Below are 11,978 nucleotides of genomic sequence, written 5' to 3'. Positions count from 1 at the left end.
ATAAATACAATTTATTAGAGGAAAAAGAAGAAACCTAAACAAAGGTGAGATTAGTAAGGAAAACTCGACCACCACTAACTACCAATACCGTAATTAACTGCATATTTTTAACTTTTAGGTTTTTTATGTAATAAGAACTAATGAAATAAAAAATCGGGTGCAAACAGTCATCCATCTTGACCATGCTAACCTTAACTGACGAGGAAGCAAGCTTATTTTCGGTGCTACGTCATCGATACTCCGGGAAACAAAAAAAAAATGTTGCAGAGTGCCAGTATGAGCACTTATATAAATGAAATTGGCAAACTGAACGTTTTTGCATCCAAGGCCTCTTAGGAATAACGTCGGTCTAATGCTCTGCCTGACGTCAGCTGGGCCTGAGGAGCGGACAGGTACGACGCAACGTCGAAATCATGGTTGAACTATATAAGGTTGACCCACGAGAAGTTCCATCTTTCAGTTCAGCTTTCTTGTTACGTCACGTAGATCGAGAAACGTAAACATACCCGTCATTCTCATAACGGATTGGTTGACTGGTTTGATCGCATTTCGGTGATTGGTTAATGCCCGTGACGTCACAGAGATCAGTGACGTCACAGGTCAAACTACATCGGCGAAAATGAGCTTCTCATGGGTCAACCTAATACTAGTTCAGCCATGGTCGCAACGTCTCGCAAGTCGTCTGCTTCCTCTTTTCTTCTTCTCGTGATGTCCACGCTGGGTGGATATAAAGCCACAGCACAACCGCAAGGATGACCGTTGGGTCTGAGAGCTTGTGTAGTTTTGGACCTCTTCGCATGGAAGTCAGACCACTTTATTCTTGCTTATAAAAGGTCAGTGAACGTGATATCTGAGCATGACAGCGTGTAAGAGAAAATTTACATGACATGAGAAAATATCACAAAGTAAGGGCCGTTGCTCATTAGGACTCAGCACAACATTTGACCACTAAATTAGTTGGACTAGTATAAGTAAGATAACTTAGATCACACATGCATGTACACACATATAGGTACATATATATACACACATATATACATAGGGTAACATGGGGCAAAGGGACCACTGCGGGTCATGGGTCAATAGCGGGTTTCCCGCTAAGTATGGCAGATATTGGTCCGTGCGCTCTACCGCCGGTCGACAGTTTCACTGGGATGAAGTGTATGGCCCTACGTTTTGCTAAGAGTTTGCGTTGATAAGTTCCTGGCAAATAACTGTTTTAGCCCAGACAAAAGTTTTTGCTGATAAATAAAACTGTTTTCGATTACCGTATGTGAAGCTTTTGAAATTGCTGTGAATAATATTTTGAAAGTATTATTTGTGAGGATAATTTTGAGTTTAAGTTTAGACTATTCGCTTATAAACTTGAATGTTGACACAATATAAATTGAAATGAAACCTAGTGAGGCAACGGGCCCATGCGTGTCACGGAGCTCAGCGCCCATGGTGGGCTCAATACCTCTCTGTGAAGTCTTGTGTTATTCATCATTAAATTTGTCTCAACGAGCTTTTCAAAACTATGACTAGCTTTTTAAATTACAATTTACACTTCATATTGTATGATTTATGATTATTTTTTAATTGCCGCCACAAGGCAGCAGGTTCAAATTTCTAGTTATGCGTATTTGTGACCCAGTATCGAGTTATTGACTCATGCCTTGCCAAAAGTTGATTTCAGCCTACACAAATGAGCCAAAAGTTGACGAGTTTTTATGGTGTTGGCTGAAATAACGAACAATTATGAATTTCCTGCACATAATACCTGGAATATAGACGAAACTGAAAACGAAGTTTTTTCTGATCAAGTAAATATATTCTTTCTAGTCAAGGATGAGTTTTTTATAGCAAGGATATATTTTTTAAGTCAAGGATATAATTTTTTTGTTAAAGTTAATTGTTGTTAATAAATGAAGGAAGGTAAAAGTTTTTCACTATATTTTTCTTATTTTAAACTTTCTTGTTTGAACTTAAACAAAAAATATGCAATTGGGGTGAAGAAACCAGGGGTGGGCACCTTGCCCCCAAGCCCATGGGCCCATTTTGACTTTTTACAAAATAGTATTTCATCAAAAATTGAATGACTCTATAGGCGTCTAATTCACATTATACTTTTTTCCCCTCATAAGTTGTAACTTTAAACAAACAAAGAACTACCTCGTATCAATTAAAACTTCATCAAAAATTTAGTTTAAAAAAAGGGGGGCCCGCTGCCCAATGTTACCCAACATAAATATAAGCTGCATTTCCTTTTTGGCACAACTATCGAAAGTTCATTCAGCCTACCTGACTTCAAAATATATACAGTCAAAAGTCGAAAGATTGACATTTGAACGTCATCATTGTTGTTACCTCCCCCTTCCCCAAAAAAGATCACAGAGAAAATTGTACATTTATGCATCTAAAATTATAGTTTCCACCGCTTTTCTGGGCTGCGCTTGCGCATGACGCTGACAATGCAGCAGGTAATGCGCAATAGTATTCACAGTGTTGCACTTAGCTCATTGATCAGAGTCGCTCATGTTCACATTGATCAGAGTCGCCTTATCAGTGCCATCAAAGTTTCACGACTGCTGCAGTTCGGAAAGCCAGGTAGCCTTCGACCAACCTTGGCATCAGTGAGTGAGTGCTGCTTGACTAGAGTGGTAATTGAAGTCTCTTTCCGTCGAGTATTGCGACTGCAAGTCTAGTGTGCCAAGCGTAATACAGCTATACGCCGTGCGAACATTTAGTTGAACATTTGATTCAGGAATCAACATACAGCTTCGTTCAGAAAGATCTGTAAAATTCGATCAGCAAACATACATGTGAGCCTCAGTACAAGTTTATTTGCGTAAACTTACCTTAGTTAATTAATAGGTTTAATTTTAGTTTGCCTTATGATAAAAGAGCCACAATTGGAAATTAAAATCAAATTTGAAAATACTTTTTTTAAATGTCAAGTGAAAATTTACTAGAGCTCACTAGGCAATTTTCAAGTTAAGGTGGCTGTTAGTTGCAGCAATCGAAAGAAGTTTCCAAAGCGAGTTCACGTTCGTCTCGAATAATTTGTTATTTCTTCACAGACGTATAATACTGATTTTCACTCAGAGAGACACGAGCTAAAAGTTATCTTTTGAAGAATTAAAATTTGTAAGAACATTGTCTGTGTTTCGCAGGATGAATGTGCCAGGACTAGTGGGCATCGTGGTGTTCTACGTGCTCATTTTAGGCATCGGGGCCATGGCGGCGTACCGGCGACGCTTCAAAGGGAACAGCTCTGAAGAAGTGATGCTGGCAGGGCGCTCCATAGGACCTGTCGTGGGCATACTCACCATGACGGGTGAGACGGCGTGTGTTGACTAACATGAGTTGGATCATGACGGGTGAGACGGCGTGTGTTGACAAACATGAGTTTGACCATGACGGGTTGGACGACGTGTGTTGACAAACATGAGTTGCACCATGACGGGTGAGACGACGTGTGTTGACAAACATGAGTTGGATCATGACGGGTGAGACGGCGTGTGTTGACAAACATGAGTTGGACCATGCCGGGTGAGAAGGCGTGTGCTGACAAACATGAGTTGGACCATGACGGGTGAGAAGGCGTGTGCTGACAAACATGAGTTAGACCATGACGGGTGAGACGGCGTGTGTTGACAAACATGAGTTGGACCATGACGGGTGAGAAGGCGTGTGTTGACAAACATGAGTGGGACCATGACGGGTGAGAAGGCGTGTGCTGACAAACATGAGTTGGGTCATGACCACTGAGATCGCCATGAAAACATTTCTCTGACAGCAAGTGCGGAGCGTGTATAAATAGACTCCTCTGTCATGAGCTCCCGATCACTTGCTGGTCTAATCCCATCTTCATACCAGAGAACTCATTATCCTTGACTGACGTCACACGTCTCTATAAAAAAAGAAAGAGAGTCATAAAAATGTCTGAAATATTTTCAAATTTAACTGCAAAATAATTAAGTTTAATCACCTTTAAATACAAACAGATCATTGAACATTGAAAGAAGCAGATTCTCTGCACGAGGATCAATATTCCCGCAAAGTTAATTTGATATAATCATTTCCCAATAACCGTAAAATAGTTGCTCTGGAATTACATATTCTGTATAAACAAAAATTCAAACGTATAGTTTCAAACTCAAAGTCCGCTGATCAATTCCGAGAAAACAAAAATGTACTCGACGGAACTAATTTCTGGCGGGAATTAATTTGTTGTCTGTGCCAAGTTTCCGACATCCGGTGCTCCCTTGCACAACAGCACATAAGCCAAGCATTTATGCATAAATATAGCTCAACAAATGCTCAAATTTATTTTATATTTGAGTTATATGGATTTATAAAATATACATAATTTTCATGAATAAATACGCATCGCAATGAACGCTTAACTTCAAATCACGGCAATAAAATTTACAATTTTTTCAAGTCAGTCAAATTTAAATTATTCTTCTAAGATAATATTGTTTTTCTCTTTTGAATAGGTTCAACAACCTCGTTTGATATTTAGTGCGCAATAGCCTTATATTTTATCGTAAACCGGTAATTAGTGTGAAGCAGAATAAATAGGTACCATTATTGCACAATCTCTTGTGTTAAAACAACCTTGTAAAATTCTTAAATTTCGGATTGGAAGACTCACTCAACATTAACATATATATGCTACTCGGCTACATTCACTCGGCACAAAATAACGATTACGGATATACGAGCATATATATGTATTTTTTAGGGGTATCATATTTACGAAGAGGGAAAGTTGCGACTGAAACTCAGTGTCCATTAGATCACATGAGTGGGTGTCACTATCCATCATCTGGCACGTGGCGTGCTGTGCGCTGCCAAATGCGCAATACATGCAGTTCGCCACAGCCGGGAGGAATAAGGGAGTCAACTTTCAAATCGTAAATTTCAAGCGTGAAAGTATAAATATTGGTCGAGAATAATTTGCGCGAAACTATACGCAAATCCAATTCGATTATGTGTTATTTTAATCCATGCAATTTCGAGGGTAAATCAGAGACTTGAACGCACAAACACGTTGAAACTCAAACTTTCTTTATCCAGCAAATCATTAAGATAATGGAAAAAGGATTTAATCTGCAGTAGTATACGTAAAGTTGAATACATCTGTGGTTGCATGCTTATATTGACCTCGGCTTCCATTTTATTTTGAGCAGTTTTGCCCGTTTTAGCGCATTTTCTCATTAATGAAAAAATATATAACTCGGTAATTACTGCAGTGAGTGATAGGGAATGTATTTTCTCGTCGACGAAAACGTGAAGTCACGGACAGACAGACGGACGGACAGGCGGACATGGTTAGCACAATATTTATAGTGCATTTTTTTCATAAATGAGATTATGTGCTCGCTATTGCGCTCGCCATGTCCGTCTGTCCATCCGTCTGTCTGTCCGTCTGTGACTTCACATTTTCGTCGACGAGAAAATGCGCTCTCTGTCACTCACTGCAGTGAGTTCTGAGTTACATTTTTTTTCAATTTGCGGTGATAAAACTTTGCTTCGCTTCTAATGAAGGAACCAAATCATGCCATCTTCGGTATTTTTTTAGTAATTATCTACATTGCGATGAATATTTTAATTTCAGTTATTTTTGCCCTTTTTACTGTCAGCGACGTGGGTTGGAGGTGGATACATCAACGGGTCGGCCGAAAAAGTATTTGATGTTGGGCTGATTTGGTGCCAGGCGCCCTTCGGCTACGCCATCTCGCTGAGCATCGGTCAGTGCCAAACTCGTTGTGCGCATTTAACAGATAATTAACAGTTAATTGAGACCAAACAGTCTATAGCTGATTATAAATAAATTATATAAGAAAATGGGTTATAGTTAGAAACCATAAACAGCTCAATGAATATCACCTACCATAATATTTCTTTATACTTCAGTAAATTCAAATTGAGCTAAAAATTAACAGGATTCTAAATTATTAACATGAAAATCCAAAACAGAAAAAAATAATAATTTTTAAATAAAATAATTCCGAACTTATCCGGTTACATGCGAACACATTTTTTCTCAATAAATATAAAACAAAGAGAAGTGCATTGACATTTATTTTTTACAAAAAAGTTAACCTGAGCAACAAATTGCAGTGAAGAATGAAGAATATAAGAGTTGGACGACCAGAACTGAATGCGGAAGCCGTGCGCTTCCTGCGCACAAATAAACATTGCGATCTGTTTCCTCGGCCCATGCCATACGCACAACATTCTCGGCTTAACTTCACTCGCCGTACCAATGGCTGCGTGCCTTGCATCCACATTACACAAGCCATTAAACCACTCGTGTATTTCTTCAGTAAGGCTGACGCAAGCCAAGCAGCTACAATGCGGTATTTAGTGGGAGGGACATGTGAACGTCGCGTATCTTGGATACCAGCCAAACCTCTGCCGCAGCCCATAAATACGGTGGCATGACCTGAAGAAAGTCATTACATTTACTTAACCAGTTATATGTCCACTCTGTCGCAGCAATTGAAAACGACAATCATGTATCGGAATATATATGCTGGAAATGATTCCATCGTCTATCGTCATGTAGTTTTAATTAACTGCAATTTACATAAAAGCCGAATCTGTGTGCACGGAAGAAAAAAGTATGAGTTATAATATTAAATATCTCTTAACATAACATAACATAGTGATGTCGGCGCTGAAGCGTAGGCCTGATGTGGCCTGTCGCCGATTCTTTTCCTTTTCGTGCCTTATTCACAGAAGATCTAAAATCGTGTCATTTGACCGGATCTTTTCATGACTGACGATAGTTTAAAGTAGCTACTAGACTTCCACCGGGTTCGAAATGGTGCTAGGCATTTCAAATCTAAACATCTATTTTTCAATAGCTTTATCTAGTCTGTTCTTGAACGCGTTCACACCTGGAGCGCCAACGATGTCATCGGGGAGGCTGTTCCACATGTCGGTCACTCTCACCATCTCATAAACACACACAAGAATGGTTTTCCAATTTGTTTTCTTGCCTTCTGCGTAAGATTCCTCGATCAAACTAACGGTAACCTGCAATTAAGATAATGATATGAGTATGGCCAAATCTAAATCCAACCGTTACATGTTCTGTGCTATTAAGGACACTTTTTTTGCGAAAAGACTCGTAGATTTACTCTCGAAGAAAACTTTTAAATCTAAACCAATTTTGTAACATGCAGGCGGGCTGTTTTTCGCGCGGCAGATGCGAGAAGCTGGCTACGTCACGATGCTCGACCCCCTGCAGAATAAGTTAGGCCAGCGCATGGGGGGCCTGCTCTACTTCCCTGCTCTCATGGGCGAGTTGTTCTGGTCGGCCGCCATCTTGTCTGCCCTGGGTAAGTTTAGAGTATGCATTTCTATTTATTCATGTTATAATTTGTAAAATCTAAAGCCATCTTATTTGAGATACTCAAGACAGAGTAGAGATGAAATAATACAGATGTTTTCACTGCCAGCAATCTTTCCTGTTATTGCCAGTCATGACAGGAGCAAAATGTTTCACCATCATACCATCATGACCATAGTAGGCCTTCATCTCATTCAAGAAACTATTCACTATTCAGTGACTATTTACGAGCATATTGATTTTTAAAACACTTTCAGCGTAGTTGCCAAAACTACGTAAATATTGTATCAATCTTTTTTAATCGCGTGTATTCACGGCACAACGCAGGGTCCACTTTGGCTGTAATTCTGGACATCGGCAACACGACGTCCATCTTGGTGAGCGCAGCGATCGCCGTCACGTACACGCTACTCGGAGGCCTGTACTCCGTAGCGTACACTGACGTGGTGCAGCTCTTCTGCATCTTCGCTGGACTGGTGAGGCGGCAAAGGAGGCAGTGTGTCACTTCTTGGAAGAAGTTGCTCATTGCATCTTATGAAATTATTTGTGCCCATAACTAATTGCAGCTGCTTGAAGCATCAACCAACAAAAAAGCATGTTGAGTATTTCCTGTTTAATTTCATCCCAATAAATTTCATGACTTAGGTGACTTCCATACAATATTACCATGAACTAAAATTTACGATTTTCTTTCGGATTCACTATAGCATTGCAGAGCAGGAAGAAATTAAAAGTTTTATTGCTATTCATGAAGTGTAGCCTGAATTTGCTATCCAAATATCTCTCCATACTTCCACGTGAAGTGGATTTGAATTGATTATAAAATTAAGTTTGAATAAGATAACTTTCTTTATTAGAACGAAGTAGCTCGACGGTAATAAATGCTGTTCATCGACGGGCTCACCTGATAATATGTGACAAGTAAAAATTTTCGGCCCTGCTGTAATTATAACTAACGTGGATCATTGGTCACGGCAGTGGCTGTGTGTGCCGTTTGCTCTGCAGCACGATGCTGTGGGCTCCCTGGCCCTCTCTGAGACTAACTGGATGGGTCACATTCCGGCGAACTCACCAGCCTGGGGTCTGTGGGTCGACTACTGGCTGCTCCTCATCTGTGGAGGCATCCCATGGCAGGTGCGAGAGGTTGTGCCTATATATGTTAATTTTCAGGAACCAACACTTCAGTGGTCGATATGCTGATTACTGCATTGGGATGCAATCAAAGGTAGCAACATAATAACTAGATTTGTAAGCAGAAATAGTGTGTCCTATAAAAAAATGAGCCAAAATGTTTTTGGCTCTATCGGACGACACTTTATGTGTTAAGGTTTATATAATGTTAAATTTTACATACAGCTCTTTGATTTATCATTCATAATATGTCATTGGTCCACACAGGTATACTTCCAGCGCGTGCTGTCGTCCAGGAGCCCGCGCAGTGCGCAGCTGCTATCCTACAGCGCCTCCCTCGGCTGTATCCTAAGTGCCGTTCCCGCCTGCCTCATTGGAGCTATCGCTAAGGCAACTGGTGCGCCATTCTACTACGGTATCCCCTTAATTTGAGGGTTTAAAATTGCCACAAGAAGCCATGTAGCTAGAAGTTTCTTTATGGCCATTAATAACCACGGTATTCTGAGAGGGCAAGACTGCAGGTTGAAAGTATATTGCCAGCAATCTACTGCAGCAGAGACAATTTGAAGTTTAGAAACGTGATGTTATTTTTCTTGAATCATTTGGGTTTAGTTACATATAGCATCGTATGAATTTATCTGATTTCATCTTACATGGTCTTAGTATTTGATATTATTTAAAACCGAATTTGAAAGTATACGAAGACCTTATCTAACTGTAAGATATGGTGAGATTTACAATATTTTGCAAAGTTGCTCTCAATAATTAGCGAAATATTGTTCCATTTTTATTCAAATGAATCGCTGCTCACATGAAGTAAAGAAAGCGGTCACTCACCCTCGAAAGGGTTGGAAATCCAAGTTAAGTAAGAATTATTAGAATTAACAAAATGAACGATGCAGATTGGACGAAGACGGACTATGGCCACACGCCTGAAGGCTATGAGAAGAAGCTAGTGCTGCCGTTGGTCATGCAGTACCTCACACCCACCGTAAGTAGTTCCAGAATAATAAACTTTTTCCAATAGCAGTTGCTAAATTTCTTTCTCTATCGCATTTAACGGTTGATTTTTAGTGTTTAATTATTTGATACGATTATGTGGCAATTCCAAAGGTCTAATTAAATTCCTTCTGCCTCACTCACACATTGCGAGCGAATAAGTACCCACATCAGCCTCTATACTCTCCAACCTTCATCATACGTCGCTAGAAAGATTCATCTCCAACTCCAACTCCTCCAAAACTTACACACTCATATCACATTCAAATCACTGCCATTATCAACGCTTCTCAAATTCTGATGGTGAATCGCCCTTGCAAGATCTACCCCCATAAAATTGGTTTAATCAAGTACGTTCGTGCTGCACAGAGACACGCATTTAAAATCACTTGATTCATTATGGATCATTCAAACTTCTCATTCACAGGAACGCTTATACATGATCCATATAACAGGCAAAACTATATGAATATGAATATCGGGGTAATTCAGCTCTATACTGAACATAGTATCCCTCAAGTAACCTGTGCTTCACACACTCACGGAAGTTTTTTATATTAACAATATCAGTACACCTTTAGCCCATTACAACACGATTATTACATCTCATATGCTAATGATTTTTCACCGACTTCAGGCTAACGCGCACATCATGCATCTTGCAGTGCTAGTAACGTAACACGTCATTTTATGATATACTCATCCTAACTGAATGGTGGATAAAAATAAACACATCCAAATTTAAAATCCTCATTTGTGTAGCAAAAGCATCCGACATTATTTTTGACAACTAACTCTTCTCAAACACGAACGTACAGTTTCAATTTCTCTCATGACATTACGCGGATCCAGGGCACAATTTATTTTAAAAATGTCTTATTCAACATGCAATCTAGATTATATAATGTATGTGACTTTTGAACGGTTCTCAATCATCTACCTAACCGTGACGGTCAAACCATACCTTATTTATTTAGCTATTCCGATCACATTACCGATAGCCTAATTTTAGAAAGTGCATAATATAGTAATTAGATTTACCACTAACGCCCGCTGTTCCGGCTTTATCACTTCCATGCAAACCTCGTATAAAAAATCAATGTAAATATAAAAAAGTGAATAGCTCCTAGTTTCGCCTTCATCATCTATTCAATTTTCTCACCTTTCCTGGGTACGTCACCATTAACACTTCTTCCTCTCACCCACATTTGATAGAGGCAACGAATAGCCACTTAACGGATGATATGAAGTTTCGAGGGTATAAAATTGAATTTATGAATGCATCTGCAATTAGGATTCCTAAATAAGTAAATTATTATACGAAGTTTACGACATGTAAACAATTTAAGTGACCGTATTTCATTTCTGTTGCCAGTGGGTATCTTTTATGGGCCTGGGAGCGGTCTCAGCCGCCGTGATGTCGTCAGCAGACTCCTCCGTACTGTCCGCGGCGTCCATGTTTGCTCGCAACATTTATAAGATGGTCTTCAAGCAAAAAGTACGTATAGTACTCAGTAGTTCGCATATTGGTCGCATCTTTAAAATATGGGTCAGATGATTAAAAAAATTCAGGCTCAGGCTTGAACCTGTTCAACGATATTCCTGAACAACGAATAATATGCCATTTTAAGCAACGTGCTTCTATTTGTGACATACAATTTGTAATATTATTGTGGACTTTGAACTCAGGCTAGCGATAGAGAAGTGGTTTGGGTGATGCGAGGTGCCATTGTCGTCGCGGCGGCTGTGGCATCAGGCATCGGCATCGCAGTAAATAGCATCTATTACCTCTTGTGAGTCGCACTTAATAGCTATATAAGAATATAATGAATGACAAACTCTTTTGAGTTCAAGGGCGATCCTAACTCGGTTTCAGGCTCGGTTTGTTTCCGTTCATCTCTGAGAGATTCATTGTTAAGTAAAATTTTTTATTTAATTATTTTTTTTGCGAGAAATTAAACACGAGTGAAGATTTTTCCACCGTTTGCTCATAACACCCTAATATTCATACGCACATATCAACAGACGTTGCCACTAAAATGAGAAAAAATTAAAATATATAACGTTTCTGCCAAAGAATACATCTGAATAGGATTAATCTCTCTTTAAATCTAACACGACATTAAATGATAAGTTTTCACAAGCCTATCGCTACTAATTGATTTTTCGATTGCTTTTTGCTTTTTATTTCGTCGCATAGCTGATGGGAATGGATTTTCATACCCATATTTCAGGCGAATTGTAGATAAATTAGCTAGCATTTCGTGGAATACAAAATCAAAACATCCAAATAGAGTAGGAATAACCATAGTTAATACTATCTCACTTAACTTAACTCTTAACTAAAGTGCACAAAAAGTTTTAAAATGTTTTTACACGAACTCGGATTCCGTTTTGAACAAAAAAAGTGAACTGTTAACTGTGATCGCAAACGAGAGTATAGACATTATTTGTATTACAGAAACACTTCCTAAAAATCACGGGGGGAAAATTGTAC

General features: G+C 39.2%; 1 protein-coding gene across 2 annotated transcripts in view; it reads left to right on the top strand.

Annotated features, from left to right (window-relative positions):
* Positions 1-2,629: 2,629 nt before the first annotated feature.
* Positions 2,630-11,978, top strand: part of LOC108672848 (high-affinity choline transporter 1) — a 14,916-nt gene continuing 5,567 nt past the window's right edge. For both annotated transcript variants that reach the window (XM_018160597.2, XM_018160599.2), the window contains exons 1-10: positions 2,630-2,804; positions 3,156-3,319; positions 5,634-5,741; positions 7,185-7,340; positions 7,679-7,827; positions 8,330-8,485; positions 8,750-8,879; positions 9,385-9,473; positions 10,857-10,979; positions 11,171-11,274. In XM_018160597.2, the coding sequence (XP_018016086.1) occupies positions 2,803-2,804; positions 3,156-3,319; positions 5,634-5,741; positions 7,185-7,340; positions 7,679-7,827; positions 8,330-8,485; positions 8,750-8,879; positions 9,385-9,473; positions 10,857-10,979; positions 11,171-11,274 (1,181 nt within the window). In that variant the 5' untranslated portion in view covers positions 2,630-2,802. The remainder of the gene's footprint in view (positions 2,805-3,155; positions 3,320-5,633; positions 5,742-7,184; positions 7,341-7,678; positions 7,828-8,329; positions 8,486-8,749; positions 8,880-9,384; positions 9,474-10,856; positions 10,980-11,170; positions 11,275-11,978) is intronic.

This window comes from Hyalella azteca, unplaced genomic scaffold, assembly GCF_000764305.2.
Source record: "Hyalella azteca isolate HAZT.00-mixed unplaced genomic scaffold, Hazt_2.0.2 contig15387, whole genome shotgun sequence".
In the NCBI taxonomy this organism is placed as follows: Eukaryota; Metazoa; Arthropoda; class Malacostraca; order Amphipoda; family Hyalellidae; genus Hyalella; species Hyalella azteca.
The sequence above is the reverse complement of the archived record's forward strand: the minus strand, read 5'-3'. Positions and strand labels throughout refer to the sequence as shown.